Consider the following 19,308-nt stretch of genomic DNA (forward strand, 5'->3'; position numbering starts at 1 on the left):
AGACTGTAACCAAACATAAATAAGTAAGAAATACCTTTACTAAATGTGCCTTTACCTAAGGTATTTTCTGTTCTACTTTTTAGTCTTTAAGAAAATACTGGTTGTGATCTCTACATTAAATTCAGGACTCACTGATGGGTCATGGTCTATAGTCTGAACAACACTGCTTTAGGTCATGCATGTGCAAATTACATTATGAAGATAGAAGAAAATCAGCAGAACCTAGAAGTAGGGTTTTTGTTTGTTTTGGAAGGTCTATAGAAAAAAAATTTTTTTTTCTGTTTATTTTTCCTCGCTCCCACTCCATCCATTCCTACCCTCCCCCAGAACTCCTCCAGTTGACAAGCCCTCAAGGGATCCAAGGGATCAATCCCAGAGGATCTCAAAGTTTAAAGGAAAAGATACCTGAGGCTAATTTGCTCCCTGTGTGTGGGTATGTTAGCTGCAAGGGTGGGTAGACAAAGGACTGAACTACTCTCCGCCAAGACCTGTCATGATGTTGGGTCTTGTCAAGATCTTTCATGACACCTGGGTCACCCTGGCTTCTCACTGTGTGATCCTTAGAGAGCTGCACTGAGCTTTTTATGGGAGTTCTTTGAAAGAGTTGTTCCTTACCTCTTCACCCCCTGGGACAAACCAGAAACCTCCAAATAAGCAATGAGGAGCACCAGCAGCTTTCACAGAAGGCCAAGAGGAATATATCCATCAGTTGAGTTTATGCTCTTCACTGCTCCTTCCTTCCCTTTAAAAAAGTAGTTTACTGAGGTAAAAATTTCATCCCTCTGTTTAAAGAAATTTCAGCTGTAAAGGGCAGCTGTAGTACAGCTTCTGTCACCTCTGCCTACCCCAACCCCAGGCAGGTTCTGGAGTCACCCTTGTTCTGCTCCGATGACAAGGCTCCATGACGGCTCCACACCCCTCTGGCCACACGGGGGAGCCAGAGGTTAGCAGGTGACCCAACCTGGGTCAGAATCCTTCAGTGGGAATTTTAAAAAGTAGCACGGGGATACCCTCTTTTCTCTGAGGTCTTTGGAGTTGCTGACGACAATTATCGCCTACAGCACGGAGGAATCTTTTTGAAGCACAAGGAGAAAATGAGATCCCCTACATTGAGAACAAAGAGCCAAGTGCCAGGAGCCAGCACGAGGGGTCTCGCCCATGGCAAAGGTCATGAGGTTAAGGGGTCCAACAGGCAAAGGCGAGTCAGGCCTTAAGGGAGCCTCGCTGAATTTTCTCATGCATCTGCCCCCAAACGACAGTCTGCATCTTACTGCACTGTGCTTTTCGCCTACTTTTCTGACATTAACAGGGGGCTGTCCTCCCACCACCTTTTTCTGGAAAAAGTTAATTTAGAGCTTTTAGATAATAAGTCTCCTGGGCATAATAAGAGTGTTTCAATCCAAAAACCCCTCTGATGGCTTTCTAGCCTGCCTACAGGACTCTTACAGCTGCTCCGAGGAGTCAAATCATTAGAATAGGACTGATTAAGGGTTTCATTTGTTGAGCCAATACTTGCTGCCAAGTTTTCGTATCTTTTATTTGTTGATGTAGTTGGTATATAGAAAAAAAAAACAAGTAGCAACATAGATCTTTGAGTTAAGTACCTTCTTTGTTATAACCCACTGCACCTTTGTTCTATAGGGATGTAACTTTAGTGCTTTGAGGGTGATGCAGATTAAAGAAAAACACTTCAGGGGAAATGAGATTAACATTCATTAAGGAAGAGAGCCATAAAGTGTTAACAGGCCTCTTGGCCAGATAATGTAAATCACTTGAGACCTTTTGTATACAAATATACAGAAAGAGTCAGGACTGCTGCCCCTGCATGACTCTATCTTCCATTATGTAAAACTTAGGGTATATAAACACCTTTTAAAAATAAAGTAATGGGGTTTTTGCATAAGCTTGGCCTCCCCTGTGTCAACTCTCTCTCTCTCTTTCTCCCTCTCCCTGCCTCTCTTTTTCAGGCTGATCCCTTGGAAAGCGGAGGTTCTCCGTGTCTACTTATTTGCCTGGGCTTCTAAGACCCACACGAGAGGGAGCCCAAGATGGGGCACCCTCCGCTATTCAAGGGGGCGCCTGTGGCCTACTGTAGACAGTGCAAGTTTCTTGTCTTGAGACTTTATTAGCTTTCCGTGTAAACCAAGGAACATCAGTCTCTTTTCTCCACTAAATTTCCTACTACACTATCCTTTCCTAACCTCTCTTTATATCTCTAATTAAATAATTCTTTCCTAAGACGCCAACTCCGTCCCCGCTTTGAATTCCCTGGACCCACGGGGGCTGGACCCCGGCAGCCAAGAGTTGGAGTTCTGACCCCACTGGGCACCTGGACTCAGTTGCCCTTGGGGCTAGAATCATTCCTCTCCTCCACCCCAGTTTTTGTTGTTGTTGTTCCCTGAACTAGTGTGAAGCGAGTTTCTACAACTTGCAACAGAAAGAGTTCTGACTATGGGAGCCACAATCACTCCTGGAGTTCCAGAAGTTGCTCCTCTGTTCAGACACCAAGCAAATCAAATAATCGGGGCAGACGTCATCCATCTCAGAGCTTGCTGGAGAAGCAAACCAGCTGAAAAGGTGCTTCTGGCTATGCCTCTCAACTGAAACAAGGTTTCCCTTTTGTTAGCATGAGCTTGATGATATATACTCCACAGACTGCTGTGAGGTTTAAACAAGTCAAAAAGTATAAGAGCACTAATGTAAAGTAATGTACATTATGACTGTGAAGTGTTACAGTATCAAGTGATTTGGCCAATCTTTTCTCTTCCCTTCTACAGGCATGCAAGAAATTTGTTGTCTTTCATGTGCGAAGACAACACTCATATACAAGATAACACTCTTCAAAGGGAAATATTTTCAGGAAGAGTAGCTAACATCACCTGAGTGCCAGTGATTTAGCTGGGCGACTTCCTATGTAATCTTTACAAGAATTCCAAGCTACATTCATCACACAGTGGAAAAATTGAGGTCTAGGGTGACCTCCTCCCCAGGGAACATTTGATAATGTCTAGAGGCATTTTTAACTGTCACAGTGGAGTGTGTGTGTGTGTGTGTGTGCACACATGTGAGAATGCACACCAGCTCCTGGCATCTAGCAGGTAGAAGCCAGGGATGCTGCAAAACTACTTATAGTGCACAGGGCAGCCCCCGCAACAAAGAACCATCTGGCTCAAAATGCCAACAATGCTGATGCCAAGAAACCCTGACTTAGAGAGAACTCAGCCAGCCTGTCTAAGGAACTCACAATCTCAACCACTGTGTTATACTGAGATACACACATATGCACTCAGAGCAGGGGATGTGTGCCCAGCATCACAGTGCCGCCAGCCCCTAAGGCTTGGTGCTTGGGGACTGCTAACAAGAGCACAACAGGGACTATTCTAGAGGTCAGTGAAGTCGTTTGCTAAGACACAGGACCAGTGTCCGGAAGACTGTGGGAAAGCCCTGACTGGCTGAGGATTTTAGGCCATTACTCTCCTCTGCAGGGTAACTACTCATTGGTCAGTCTAGGGTGTCTTCCTGAAGTTGCTGCCACTGACCTTGTTCCAGATGAGGACAGGGGTGGGGATTCCGATGACCTCACAGCTCAGATACACCTGGGCACCAGTGACATTCCAGATGTCCTTGGGGGGCGTCACGATGGAAGGACCTATGGGAGGGGGCACAAAGCCAAATCGTGTTTTTAAACAGTCTTTAACATCTGTCAGCATGCTAGAAATCTGTAAGTATTACTAGAACTAAATATTTGATTCTGTTTGGGAGACTGTCCCCTCCGTTCGTTATCTGAAGTTACTTTCAAAGACCAGACTAGCTTCCCCCAGCCACCAGCAGGATTTTAAGCTATACTTCGGTGATGCATACATCTTGACAGTCAGAAAACAATTAGGAAGAAAAATTTATTGCTTACAAAATTTTCTTCTGTGATTCATGCTTAAGTGAGTTTTAATTTACCAGCTGTTTTGCTTATGTGCAACTTTCCAATTAATATAGTGAACTCCCAAAATATTTAATGTTTTTCTTTTTTATGTACTAGTATTTCTGTTTGGAGAAGGGGGGGCAACAACCAATCTTTACTCTTTGGGTAATGGAAGAAAAAAAAGTCTCAGATTTTTGCAAATGCGCTCTACTGTTAATTCACAGGGCACAGCCCCAGGCGCCTGAGAGAGTCCATGTCAGAGGGAAGGAGCCTGGAATCCCGGGATGACAGTACAGTACACTTCCAGAACCAAACATGGCCCAAAGTCAAAGCTCGAGGCCATTTCTTCAAAGAATGAGTTAATTATTCCCTCTGAATTTTAGCTCTCCACTGCTTTGGGTCTTGGAGCTGAATAAAGTATCTAACTGCAGGGACATCTTGCATCAGAGTCCTGGGAAAGGGACAACCTTCCCTTGGGGCCTGGAAAGTTTTCTGGCATAATCAGCATCCAAAGGGCACGAAGTCTCCCCTCTTGCAACAGGCTATTTCTAGCCCACAATTAATTTCTTGAAACAGAAAGGAAATGACAACAGCATGTAAGAGTTTTCCCACTCATCTCAAGTACTGAAAGCTGATTTTTACAAAATCCCTCAGGATAGTTTTATTTTTTCCCTTTGTAAGAATAGGCAAAACATAGTTTTGAAAGCTCTAAATATATTTCTTGCTTCCTTCCCTCTAAAGCCTGGATCTGAAAGGAAGCATGTCTCTTGGCCAGGGGTCTTGGTCTTTTCTGTGGCAATCGTGGACACAGTGAGCACAGCGGGGCTGTGTTTGTGTGTACTGCTGGCCCTGTTTCTGATGCTTCCTCGTCTGTCCTCACCAACACAAGGCCCCTCACTGCATCTTGGGCTCCCTCTAGGGCCCTGGGACCCAAAGGACTTGGACACCACACTTGGATCTGGCTCAAGCCTGAGGGCCCCGTGAGGCTCTGTCCTCCTTCCCACACAGACTTGGCGGGACAACCTCAAAGCTCAGGGGATCTCAAGGGAGTGCTCTGAGAAAAATGCACCAGTGTTCAGAGATTGGAGGGGCCCGGGAACAAAGCCGCCTCTCACGTAGCAAAACCACATGAGGAAAGTAAGATTCCTGTGAGATTCGAGTGCCTCAGCCTTGCAACAAGCCACTTATTTCAACCCACAGTCATTTCTCTATAGATGGAGCAAGGAGCAGGGTCATGGGTCTTAGCCAAGGCAGTTTCTGGAGCCCACATGGAAGAACTCTAGATTGATTTTCTGTCACATGTCTTGAAGATATGCTATGGATTCTCTAACAGCCTAATTTTAAAACTAAGATCTCCTTAGTTTTAATATAGTCCAATATATCAAATATTTCTATTATGATTGATGCTTTTTGTGTTCTGTTAGATTTTCTGTTTTGGGCCCAGACCAAGCCCATAAAGATCTCCTGTTTTCTTCTATAAGCTCCATAGGTTTACCTTTCATATTTAGGTTTTGGTCCATCTTTATTTAATTGTTGTGTACCAGACCACCTGACCTGCCTCTTGAGAAACCTGTATGCAGGTCAGGAAGCAACAGTTAGAACTGGACATGGAACAACAGACTGGTTCCAAATAGGAAAAGGAGTACGTCAAGGCTGTATATTGTCACCCTGCTTATTTAACTTATATGCAGAGTACATCATGAGAAATGTTGGGCTGCAGGAAGCACAAGCTGGAATCAAGATTGCTGGGAGAAAGAGCAATAACCTCAGATATGCAGATGACAACACCCTTATGGCAGAAAGTGAAGAAGAACTAAAGAACCTTTTGATGAAAGTGAAAGAGGAGAGTGAAAAAGTTGGCTTAAAGCTCAACATTCAGAAAACTAAGATCATGACATCCAGTCCCATCACTTCATGGCAAATAAATGGGGAAACAGTGGAAACAGTGGCTGACTTTATTTTTCTGGGCTCCAAAATCACTGCAGATGGTGATTGCGGCCATGAAATTAAAAGACGCTTACTCCTTGGAAGGAAAGTTATGACCAATCTAGACAGCATATTAAAAAGCAGAGACATTATTTTGCCAGCAAAGGTCCGTCTAGTCAAGGCTATGGTTTTTCCAGTGGTCATGTATGGATGTAAGAGTTGGGCTATAAAGAAAGCTGAGTGCCAAAGAGTTGATGCTTTTGAACTGTGGTGTTGGAGAAGACTCTTGTGAGTCCCTTGGACTGCAAGGAGATCCAACCAGTCTGTCCTATAGGAGATCAGTCCTGGATGTTCATTGGAAGGACTGATGTTGAAGCTGAAACTCCAATACTTTGGCCACCTGATGAGAAGAGCTGACTCATTGGAAAAGACCCTGATGCTGGGAAAGATTGAGGGCAGGAGGAGAAGTGGTCGACAGAGGATGAGATGGTTCGATGGCATCACTGACTCGATGGACATGGGTTTGGGTGGACTCCGGGAGTTGGTGATGGACAGGGAGGCCTGGCGTGCTGCGGTTCATGGGGTCACAAAGAGTCGGACATGACTGAGTGACTGAACTGAACTGAACTGATGTTAGGAAGTAGAGGTCAAAGTTCATCACCCCCCCCCCCCCCAGAAGACAACCAACTGCTTTGGCATCATTTGTTGAAAAGACTATCCTTTTCCTACTGTAAGTGGTGCCTTTGAAGTAAATCCATTGCTTATATATATGTGAGTCTATTTCTGGACTCTCTACTCAGTTCCATTGCATTTATCCTTGTACCAACCACCATGGTATGACAGAAGGAAATGGCAACCCTCTCCAGTATTCTTGCCTGGAAAATCCCATGATCGGAGAAGCCTGGTAGGCTACAGCCCATGGGTTTGCAAAGAGTCGGACGTGACTGAGCGATTTCACTGTCTTCACTGTTTCACTGTATTAAAACTAAAGCACTGAATGAAGGCTAGATCCATTATACCCATCTCCCTTTAATTCTGTCCTTATTCCAAGAGGCAGAACATTTCAGGAGGAGCAAAAAATTCTTTAACAACATCTTAAAGTGAAAGTTGCTTGGTTATGTCCAGCTCTTGGTGATCCCATGGACTACATAGTCCACAGAATTCTCTAGGCCAGAATACTGGAAAGGGTAGCTTTTCCTTCTCCAGGGTATCTTCCCAACCCAGGGATTGAACCCAGGTTTCCCGCATTGCTGGCAGATTCTTTACCAGTTGAGCCACAAGGGAAGCCCTACCCAGAAATACTTGGAATAAGAGCCATTCCCAGACCATTCAGATGAGGACAAATCATGCTGTGAGTTCCCACCCCCTCTCTCTCCCAACTCTTTGAATATATATCCAACCTCAGGTGAATAGGCTGAGTGAATATTCAGACCAGAATTTGTCAATTCTGCTACCAGGCCATGCCTAGAATTCCACAAGAATTCTATACCATGAAAATCTGTATTACTCACTGACTCCTGTTGAGTTGATGGGGTGGAGAGGCAAAGGAGAAACCATTAGGACCAGTTCCCTGCACAACATTTATGGAAACCCTTGCTATTTCAAATGTTCCTGAACAAATGTTGACCCACAGAGATACCAAGTGGACATAATTTGTATGGAAGTGAACGACGGTGAAAACATTTGGGGTTGATGTGGTGGCAGGTCCAACCCTGCACCCCTCCCCCACTTTAAAGAACCACCATCCCACATATTCCATTCACAAGCAGTTTCACTGCCTGAATTAGCTCGAAGTGCACGTGCACCATGCCAGTTCATTTCCTGAAGGTTCTGTCCTACCTCACGAGAGCAGCTGACAACATGACTCTTGGCCAAATAACTTCTAACTCTTTCCATGTTGCCTTTTTTTTCCCAGGAAGGCCAAAGCAGATCCAGAATTATTTCTGTTTCTAAGGATAAAGGAACTTCTAGTTCATTCTGAGCTTATTTTCAGGCAGAAAGCTCAAAATCAGTCCTCAAGGCCAAGCCAAGGGTAATAAAATTGCCATCTAAATCATGCTCGGTGTTTGGATTCCATTTTAATCGAGTCACAGACTATTTAAACGCTGTAGGGACAAACACCCGGATAGGTTCAGGTTCGATTATTTATTTATCTTTGTCTTTGTTCCAGTAAAGACTTCAAACTACTCAAACATATGTCTAGCAGACATCCTGTACAGAATAACTGCCCACTGCCTCTCTCCTCCCCTTCCCCACCGTGCACAACTCCAGGCAGCAACCAAGCTGTAGCAGTGATGCCTGGTGGCTGGAGTAGGGAAAAATCCATCCCAAGACTTTCCTCACTTCCAACTCTCCCTACTTTTCTGTTTCAGATGAGTGCCTCCAGCCAGGGTATTCCATGTTTCTTTCTTACCTTTCTCAGCTCAATTAGTTCTTATTCCATTTCATGTGATCTTTCTCAGCTCTCTAAATTTATTATATTGCTCCCTTATGTTTTATAATTCTTGCCTGGTAAGCTTAGGTGGTCTCTTCCTTTTAATCATTCCTTGAAGGGAAAGAGGAAGAAAAAGAAGGGAGGAAGGGAGGAGGCAGAGGAGAAGGAGAAGAAAGAGAAAATGAAGTACAGAGTGATCTAGATCTTAAAGTCATAAGGAAGAGGAAAGTTCTAAGTTTGGAAGAAAAGTAAAATTCAATTTAATGAGTCAGTGTCACCTTAAAAGTACCTGGAAAGAGTCAGATCCTCCCAGCGAATGTCCACCTAAGTCTGTGTCCTCTCCCTCAGACACTTGTTTTTTGGCTGTGCCACGTGCTATGTGTGATCTTCGTTCCCCGACTAGGGATTGAACCCACACCCTGTGCACTGGAAGCTTAGAGTCTTAACCACTGGGCTGCCAGGGAAATATCCACGTAGAGACTTTTAATTAAGTTCTAGACAAATGACAGACAGGCTACAGCTTACTTGCTGCTATAAATAGCAATGTTCTGAGAAATCACTAAAGACACAGAAAAGCAAGAACTGTTGACAGATTTAAATTTGGAATATTCCAATTTGATTCTGAAGAGTTAAAGAAGGGCTGCTGCTGCTGCTAAGTCACTTCAATCGTGTCCGACTCTGTGTGACCCCATAGACGGCAGCCCACCAGGCTCCCCCGTCCCTGGGATTCTCCAGGTAAGAACACTGGAGTAGGTTGCCATTTCCTTCTCCAATGCATGAAAGTGAAAAGTGAAAGTGAAGTCGCTCAGTCGTGTCCGACCCTCAGCGACCCCATGGACTGCAGCCTTCCAGGCTCCTCCATCCATGGGAATTTCCAGGCAAGAGTACTGGAGTGGGGTGCCATTGCCTTCTCCGTAAAGAAGGGCAGTTCCCAGTTCCCACAAAACACACAAATGTCATGAGGAAAAGATCCTGAAATAGGATTAACTTTGAACTTGACAAGCAATTCATTTAAGCCAATCTTATACAAAGCTGTAATAGAGAGGAGAGAGTTAAAATTTGTTGTCCTATAAAAAGCATGGGAACACTATAAAAGAAATATGTGAACAATTTCCTAGTCTCTTACAGAACACAAAACACTCCCTAGACATGACCTGAGATGCCCTCACCATGTTATCATTAAAATAACAAACAAAACCCCCAGAGCTCTTTTGGGGAGAGAACACTTGGCCCTGGATGCTTGTCTACCGCTTATAGCTAGGAGACCTTAGACAAGCCACTTAACTCATTTGTACAGAAGAAACTGGGGCAGGTCTGAGAGTTCTCTTTTGGGTTGCAAGTGAATGTACCCATCATGAATGTGCCCTAGAGCACATTCACATGGCATCTTTAGCGTCCATGAAGTTTTGAGGTTCTACGGCCTGGTTCTGGGAGCTCTCATATCTCACAAAGCACTCTAGTGCGCCACCTCATCTACCTAAATGCAATGTACATGACTCATAACAAAGTTTATTCTCCCAGAGATCAAGGAAAATAGAGCTTTAATGATAAAAGTATCCATGGTTACCAAGATAACGAATTTATTAACCTGAAAAAGCCGCATAGAAGATGTTAGGAGAGGTCATGTTTTGGAGCTAAATATATGTACTCCATTGAACCTGGGAAATGGTCAAAAGTCAAATTCTTCCTAATAGTCAATTTTTGTCCCATTTTGTTGATATACTATTCAACCACATTTTCCTCTTCACTGCTGTCTTCATTTCTTCCATCATCTCTCTGATGTTTATTCTACAAATTCACCCTTCTTTCTTATTCTCACCAAAACTCATTCTTTCCTCCCAGCATTCATGCCCACTCTCTCATTACATGCTTATTGCTACTTCTAGAACCTTTGCTTATGCTGATGCACTTGCCTACTGGGAATGTCCTCCTTCCTCTCATCTATTATCTATATCTTATTCTTTATTTGGAGCTCTAAGGCTGAAATTTCATCTCCCTTTTGAAATTTTTTTTAACAGCTCCAGTTCCCTCCTAATTCTCTGAAATCTTGTTGGACTCAGAATTAGTGCCACGCAGCTTAGTCATCATTGTTGTCTAATGCTTTCCCCTGCAGGGCTAATTGAGAAATGCCAGTCTCCTTATAGAATCATAACTGAGCCAGAAACTCTGGAATCAGATATACTTCCTGTTCATTGGCAGAAGGGACAGATAAGATTGTATATAGTGGGAAAAGGGCAGCAGAAAACTCAGAACATGACTAGTTACATGGAACTAAGAAGATAGCCATTATCTTGAAAATACACCAGTGTACACATTGCAAGGTACCTAACCAAAGTGGTGCTATAGTCCCTTCCTATTTATCAGCTAGAAGATTATTCATTGTGATTTTCTTTAATCTTCCACTTGACTTCCTCTTCCTTCTTGGCTATTCTCCATTCACCAATGAATTTGCATATGATGAGGGAGGCAAAATAATTTAAATCTATGTTAGCCAAGCAAGTCCCAATGAGAAGGGTAGATCTCCTGTGGGGAAAGATCATCAGTCATCCTCACATCAAAAACAGGACTTCTACGATATGCAGGGTTATATCATTGACATAATAACTCTCACTGAATATGGATAAATGTGGCTAAGAGAGTCAACCATAAAGGCTTCCCCAAGTTATAGTAGATTTGCAGGCCACAACTAATCTTGTCTCTTAATGATGCTGGGTCCTAAAATAGCTCACAGAAAGTATGTGCATTCATACCAAAAAAGGACGGTTTAAAAACGAAGTGAGATACCACATATGGAGATAAAATGTTCAGACAACTTGGCAAAAATCCCCAGATTGGATTCTGATAACACATTGAAGGGAAAAGCACCAAACAAAAGTACAAAATGGGAAAAGAATAGTAGGAAGGCACTATGTCCAAGAGGGGGAAGGGGATGAAACACATGGACACTTCCCGATATTAAATAAGGGGAAGCAGGATCTGAATGGCTAATTAAAGGGCAGAGCCATCTGCCAAGGCAAGTCATTTCAGGAACTTTCGGAGGTGGGGTGATGCAGTAGCTGACCCTCGGAGGGGAATCAGGCACACAGTCTCATGGGGGCAAGGGCAGCAAGGGCAGGGGAAGAAAGTGCTGTATCGTAAGCAGCACAGCCCAGATGTAATTTCAGGGTTTGGGCTTAAGGCAAAATCATCTGGTTATGGATGCTCCAGTTGGTTGTTTACATTTTAGAAGATGCTCATGCTCATGTTCAGTTGCTCAGTTTTGTCCAACTCTTTGCAACCCCATGGACTGCAGCCTGCCAGGCTCCTCTGTCCATGGGATTTCCCAGCAAGAATACTGGAGTAAGTAGCCATTTCCTTCTCCAGGGGTCTACTCGACCCAGGGATGGAACCCATGTCTCCTGTGTCTCCTACATGGCAGGCGGATTCTTTACTGATGAGCCACTGGGGAAGCCCTTATCGTGACGGGGCTCTCTCAAACACTGCTGGGGCAAGAGTATATAAGAAGTGGTTTCTCTTCCTCAGATAACAATGTACTGAGGTGAGATGGGGGACGCTCAACACATATAGACAGATCAAAATGCTAGGGAGGCAATAGACTGTGATGAGCTTGCAGCATGGACTTTAGAATCAGGAATTCTGCTCTACCACTTCTGAGTTAAGTGACACTGAAGAAGTTATTTGACATTTCTCAGTTTATTCATCTGTGAAATGGGATAATAACTAAGTCATTAGATTATCAGAAAGATCAAACAAGATACAGCAATTAGCACAGGACCTGGCATGTGCTAGGTCAGTAAGCATTGCCATGCTGTGTTTAGTCGCTCAGTAGCATCAGACTCTTTGTGACCTCATGGATGGTAGCCTGTCAGCCTCCTCTGTCCCTGGGGATTCTCCAGGCAAGAATAGTAGAGTGGGTCACCATGCCCTCCTCCAGGGGATCTTCCCAACCCAGGGATTGAACCCAGGTCTCCCGCATTGCAGGCGGATTCTTTACCAGCTGAGCCACCAGGCAAGCCCCAATATTAGTTACTGCTTTAATTTCAAAGCAAATTCTTATGACTGAAGCTGATATAAGTTGCTTCTTCAGACAATGGAGAGGACACATGACTGGGGCAGGGGGTGGCTGGGAAAGGAGCTGGCATTTGAGCAGGCCCTGAAGTTCAGAAGTCAGCCTCCTCTCAAGGAAAGGTTTTCACTTTCAGAGACCTGCCTGAGCAGAGGTGTGCAGGCAGGAAAACACAAACTGGCTGATGGCATAGCGAGCATCCCAGTCTGGCTGGGGAAGAGTAAGGGAGCAGAGCTGAGAATCAGGCGCCGGGCACAGTGGAAGGCAGAGGGGGTGGGGTCTGGGGTCCAGTGTGTCTCTGAATGTCAGAGAGATGAGATTCAAGTGGCGTTTGGGGAGTTGACTTCAGAGGCCTTGACAGCAGGACTAGGATGGGTTAGGGATTAGGAGCGTAAATCAAGGTGGTAGTAATGGGAATAGGCTACTAGAGCTCTGCCAAGAGAACGCACTGGCCATAGCAAACAGCCTCTTCCAACAACACAAGAGAAGACTCTACACATGGACGTCACCAGATGGTCAACACCAAAATCAGACTGATTATATTCTTTGCAGCCAAAGATGGAGAAGCTCTATAGAGTCGGCAAAAACAAGACTGGGAGCTGACTGTGGCTCAGGTCATGAACTCCTTTTTGCCAAATTCAGACTTAAATTGAGGAAAGCAGGGAAAACCACTAGACCATTCAGGCATGACCTAAATCAAATCCCTAATGATTATACAGTGGAAGTGAGAAATAGATTTAAGGGACTAGATCTGATAGATAGAGTGCCTGATGAACTATGGATGGAGGTTTGTGACACTGTACAGGAGACAGTGATCAAGACCATCCCCATGGAAAAGAAATGCAAAAAAGCAAAATGACTGTCTGAGGAGTCTTTACAAACAGCTGTGAAAAGAAGAGAAGCCAAAAGCAAAGGAAGAAAGAAAAGATATAAACATCTGGATGCAGAGTTCAAAAGAATAGCAAGGAGAGATAAGAAAGCCTTCCTCAGGGATCAGTGCAAAGAAACAGAGGAAAACAATAGAATGGGAAAGACTAGAGATCTCTTCAAGAAAATTAGAGATAACAAGGGAATATTTCACGCAAAGATGGGCTCAATAAAGGACAGAAATGATATGGACCTACCAGAAGCAGAAGATATTAAGAGGTGGCAAGAATACACAGAAGAACTGTACAAAAAGGATCTTCATGAACCAGATAATCACAACGGTGTGATCACTCACCTAGAGCCAGACATCCTGGAATGTGAAGTCAGGTGGGCCTTAGAAAGCATCACTACGAACAAAGCTAGTGGAGGTGATGGAATTCCAGTGGAGCTATTTCAAATCCTGAAAGATGATGCTGTGAATGTGCTGCACTCAATATGCTAGCAAATTTGGAAAACTCAGCAGTGGCCACAGGACTGGAAAAGGTCAGTTTTCATTCCAATCCCAAAGAAAGGCAATGCCAAAGAATGCTTAAACTACTGCATAATTGCACTCATCTCACATGTTAGCAAAGGAATGCACAAAATTCTCCAAGCCAGGTTTCAACAATATGTGAACTGTGAACTTCCAGATGTTCAAGCTGGATTTAGAAAAGGCATAGGAACCAGAGATCAGATTGCCAACATCCACTGGATCATGGAAAAAGCAAGAGAATTCCAGAAAAACATCTATTTCTGCTTTATTGACTATGCCAAAGCCTTTGACTGTGTGGATCACAATAAACTGTGGAAAATTCTTCAAGAGATGGGACTACCAGACCATCTGACCTGCCTCTTGAGAAATCTGTATGTGGGTCAGGAAGCAACAGTTAGAACTGGACATGGAACAACAGACTGGTTCCAAAAAGGAAAAGGAGTACGTCAAGCCTGTATATTGTAACTCTGCTTATTTACCTTATATGCAGAGTACATCATGAGAAACGCTGGGCTGGATGAAACACAAGCTGGAATCAAGATTGCTGGGAGAAACAGCAATAACCTCAGATATGCAGATGACACCACCCTTGTGGCAGAAAGTGAAGAGGATCTAAAAAGCCTCTTGATGAAAGTGAAAGAGGAGAGTGAAAAAGTTGGCTTAAAGCTCAACATTCAGAAAACGAAGATCATGGCATCCAGACCTATCACTTCATGGCAAATAGATGGAGAAACAGTGGAAACAGTGGCAGACTTTATTTTTCTGGACTCCAAAATCACTGCAGATGGTGACTGCAGCCATGAAATAGAAAGACACTTACTCCTTGGAAGAAAAGTTATGACCAACCTAGATAGCATATTAAAAAGCAGAGACATTATTTTGCCAACAAAGGTCCGTCTAGTCAAGGCTATGGTTTTTCCAGTAGTCAAGTATGGATGTGAGAGTTGGACTATAAAGAAAGCTGAGCGCAGAAGAATTGATGCTTTTGAACTGTGGTGTTGGAGGAGACTCTTGTGAGTCCCTTGGACTGCAAGGAGATCCAATCACCCAAAGGAAATCAGTCCTGAATGGTCATTGGAAGGACTGATGTTGAAGCTGATACTCCAGTACTTTGGCCACCTGATGCAAAGAATTGACTCATTTGAAAAGACCCTGATGCTGGGAAAGATTGAAGGCAGGAGGAGAAGGGGATGACATAGGGTGTGATGGTTGGATGGCATCACTGACTCAATGGACATGAGTTTGAGTAAACTCCGGGAGTTGGTGATGGACAGGGAGGCCTGGCATGCTTAAGTCCCTGGGGTCGCAAAGAGTTGGACACGACTGAGCAACTGAACTGAACTAATGGGAACAGAGAGGCAAGGGGCAGACTTGAGAGATTATTCAGGAAGAACCAACACTAGCCAGGAACTGACTGGATATGGGGAAGAGGGAATGAGTTAAAAGTTTTAAGAGGGGGCTGTGACACCATGAAGGGAAGCTGAATCTGAGGCATTACCCTGGGCAATGAGGAAGTACGAATGCCACAGAGAGAAAGGAAACATGCAGGCACCAGTGGTACTAAGGTAAACATGGTCTACTCTACACTTTGCCCTGGAAGGCTGGGTGCATTCCCTGGTATAGAAGGAAAACTGCTTTCCTGGCTCTTCCCTGGACAGCTTCTCTGGAGGGCATTCCATCTGCTCACTGCTGATACCTGGCCCAGTCTCACCACACACCATCCCAGGTAGAGCAGTGGGGTAGACAGCTAAGACACTGCTTAGCAACCTGCCACTTCCCTGCAAGGGGAGTTCATCCGAGGGCAGACTGTCTGGTATGATACAACCCTAGAGATGGCAAACACAGATCCTGAGAACTGCATTTCCTGTCTGACAGCCCCTCTGGGTTAATGAGACACCCCATTTTGGTTCCAATCTTTGATGCTGAAAATCTTCTTAGTCTATTTTATCTGTAGTAGACATCATAGATTTCAGATGTCTCTCTATGACTGAATCTTGCAAGGTTTCAAAATTATCACAGGTTTGAACTGACCATGGAATATAAACAGAAAGTTGCTTCTTAAAATCTGTTGCTTGCAAACCAATCTCTTGTTTGATGATGTCTTCTTATTCTTCTCCCCTAACATGGAAGAGCTCAACACAAAATGAACAGAATAACGACTAAGGGTCTGACTCCAGGCTGAGATCTCCCATGCACGGGTGATTCTGGTACATGAAGTCTGAGGTTATCCTTGGATGAGTCCTGCATTAGGTAAAATAAATCCATGAAACATTCAAAGCCAAGTTCAGACATGTAAGGTGAAGAGATCACTCAGGCAACCATGTGGTGGCTGAGCTAACCTGGGGCTGTGTCAGCAACATTACCTATGGGTGAGCTCATGTATTCGGGAGAGTTCCCACAGAAGCTGAAATAGCTAGACTGCCTGTATGACACTGGACTGACTGATGTCTGCACAAGCTAAATGAGCGCGCTACATTTTTATTTGGTTTGAGCACAAGGAAGAACTGACTTCATACAGAGCACCTTTATGAGCGGAAACTCTCAAGTTATGTAAGTGTACCTTGTTCATGCTAACGGAACCTTGGAAATTTTCCCCCTGCATTTCATGGGCCTGTCCTATTTGGACTATGACTCACCTTAAACCCAACAAATTACAATTTGGGTCAGTTTTTCCTATTCTGCCAGCACAGAACTGGGTGGGGAAGTTTCCACAGGAGGGCACTTATTGCCACCTGAATCTGGGCTTTCTAGAAACCCAGAGAGCGAGTTCCCCAAGGATACTTCATCTTTGCCTCCCTGTCTCCCAGTGCCTGGCACTGTCAAGCATCAGAAGTGTTTCCTGAACCAAGCTGTGAGCTGCAACAGGAAGTCTTCCAAAAACTGGAGGCTACCTGCCCCCAGAACTTAGTCTCTGTCCACAGGCCCTAAGCTGACTGACAAGCGTTGCAGTCTGGGCAGATCCAAAAAAAGAGATGTTCCTGAACCTCTGCCCCTGGAGGGAAGGATATGAGGGACTGTCAGGTGGCCTTCGACTTCAAAGAGGGTTGGACTGGCTAAGCCTACTGCCTAGAACACTTTAGAAGGCTGAAGAAGGCGAAGGCCTGAGCTCCCAGGAGGCCCTAGGAGGATACCACTATGGGGTTACTCCTGCTGTTTCTTGTCCACCGGATAGCCTGGCTTCCAGGAAGTTTCCTGCCGGGGTATTTCGCAGAAGACTAAAGTCAGCAGCTCCTGGAGAACTAGGTAAGCCCTCAACTCCACTTTGTTCAAGGAGGAGACTTATATGGTGGGAAATCCTCAGTGCAGGTTGATGGCTCTGGAAGAAGCCTGTGGGAACTGACAGTGCAGTGCAGGGTCCCCCTTTAGATTAGGAATTATCAGAAAGAGGAGATGTGTTCAGCCTCTGGAGCTCATGCAGGCTGGAAGAGATCTCACAGAGGGGCGTCTGCAGGAATAACATGTGCCAGACACACAGCCAAAGGGGCAAGCCCCGGCCACCCGGGAACCGGCCTGTAAGAAGGATCCTATGCCGCCGTGCCTGCCAAGCCTGGCCGCTCACTGGGCTCCTCCGGGAATGTTTAACTGGACAAGCCCAGGCCTGGGCTGTACTCCCAGAGTTTCTCAGTCTGAACGTGGGGCCTGGCACTGGAATTATTTTTTTTCCACTCCCCAGGTAAAACCGCTCAACAAAAACATGGCTGCAGAGCAGGAGATGCTCAGATGCTGCAGACACAAAGGTGGAGAGTAAGAGGGGAGGAGAGGAGGAGAGATCTGGAGAAACATCGCTCCCAAGTCTTCTTAGGGAGAGGCCGAGGACAGTGGAAGATGCCAAGATTCAAGGAGAAGAGAGGACAGTCCCTGGAACTGGGGTGAGGGGTGAAGCATGTAGAGACCCCATAACAATGCTCCTTAGTGTTACTATTACCGTTCTCTGGGGGGATGGTGGGCTATGTCTGACTTCCCCTCCTTTGTCAGGAGCTTGGAGCTGCCTGCTCTCAGAGTCTTAGCAGTTCTCCTTCTGTGCTGTTTTCCATTTTCCTAAAAATAAAGCATTTGGCTCATGGCCCCAGCCCCGCCCCCGCCCCTCTCCTGCCCTTAATGGCAACACCAGAGTTGGGGCTCTGCACGCGTTTGTGAGTCTCACTAAAGAGCTCACTGAATCTGGATCCTTTGCCCATTTAGAGTCAGGTCACCTCTCTGCTAAGACATGCTCAGCTTGGCTTTGCCAGGGCCTAGGACCAGAAAAAACACAAGGGAGGCACCCTCCCCACCCCACCACATACCCACTCCCAGCCACAGGGCAAGTGTTGGGTGTGCAGTGCCAATCAAGCCTGGCGGGTTTTAACTTGGTGATGTCTGTGCCCGTCAGGCCCTGGCCTCTAGAGCGCTTGTGGTTACAGGTGCCTCCTGGGCTGACAACCCCAGACACTCATCAGCAGTGCCTAACAGCTCCTCCCTTCTCTTTCTCAGGGTTTTTTCTCTCCTTCTCTGGTGCCCTCTGGTTATTGTCTGTACTCCTCTGTGAGCTCCACAGACTTGAAAGCTCACAGTTATTTACTCAAGTCTCACTCTTTGTTTATCTCTGCTTTGCTGAGTGTTCTCAGATTTCCTCCCAGCTTTCTCGTAGGAGTCAGCGTTACTCCTCCCACGTTCTGCATTTTTCTAGCACTGCCCTCCAGGCTCAGACTGGAGCAGAACACTTCTCTCACTTTGTGGGCTAGTTCTCAGGTGTGTCTCGAGTACTTGGACGGTATCTGCTACAGTGCACTCGCTTTGTGGACATGCTGTGTGCTCCCAGTATAACAAGACCTTCTTTCTGAGTGCTGAGGGGAAATTCATATTACAGAAGGTGCTAGATGTGGGCGCCGTAGACCACCTGAGCTGGGAAGGGCTGGATTGCTCAAGGAGCCTCAGAAGTGTCAGGGAACACAGCTCTGGAAACCAGCGAAATGGGCATGTCCCTCCGATCACGGGGGATGAAGCCCTCTCCCATAGGAACTGGGGGATTTGAATAAAGGTTTTGTATTTTCATTAGTGAGGCAAGTCTTGCTTGCTCTTATCTGCTGGAGGCTGACCTGGAGCCCACCCTACTGGGTGTGAGCTATGAAAAATGGAAACCAGGTAAAGGAAAGCTACGTCACCGCATGGGTGAGTAGTTACCCTAGAAGGAGGGTCCCTGGGGGTATGTGAAGGCTCTTTGCTGCTCTTGTACTTCAGTGGTATCCAACTCCTTGTGACCCCATGGACTGTAGCCTGCCAGGCTCCTCTGTCCATGGGATTCTCCAGGCAAGGATACTGGAATGGGTTGCCACGCCCTCCTCCAGGGGATCTTCCTGACCCAGGGACTGAACTTGTGATTCTAAGTCTTCTGCACTGGCAGTTGGGTTCTTTACCACTAGCACCACCTGGAAACCCTCTTACTGGTATTTATAGGACCAGACAGCTTTACTTTGGCATTTTATTTTCAGACAGTGATTATTTTTCTATAATTAGTGGTACTTTCTCTTTTTATGAGTTTTGTTTTCCCTGAGTTATAAATTCGTTTTATAATGCAGGGGGGAAAAAAG

At 45.3% G+C, this 19,308-nt stretch overlaps 1 protein-coding gene across 1 annotated transcript in view; it reads right to left on the reverse strand.

The window, feature by feature from the left end:
- IGFBP7 (insulin like growth factor binding protein 7) overlaps window positions 1-19,308 on the reverse strand; it is an 81,285-nt gene that overhangs the window by 10,875 nt on the left and 51,102 nt on the right. Inside the window, exon 2 of the mRNA XM_052641596.1 lies at window positions 3,540-3,649. Coding sequence (XP_052497556.1) covers window positions 3,540-3,649 — 110 coding nt within the window. The remainder of the gene's footprint in view (window positions 1-3,539; window positions 3,650-19,308) is intronic.

This window comes from Budorcas taxicolor, chromosome 6, assembly GCF_023091745.1.
Source record: "Budorcas taxicolor isolate Tak-1 chromosome 6, Takin1.1, whole genome shotgun sequence".
Lineage (NCBI taxonomy): Eukaryota > Metazoa > Chordata > Mammalia > Artiodactyla > Bovidae > Budorcas > Budorcas taxicolor.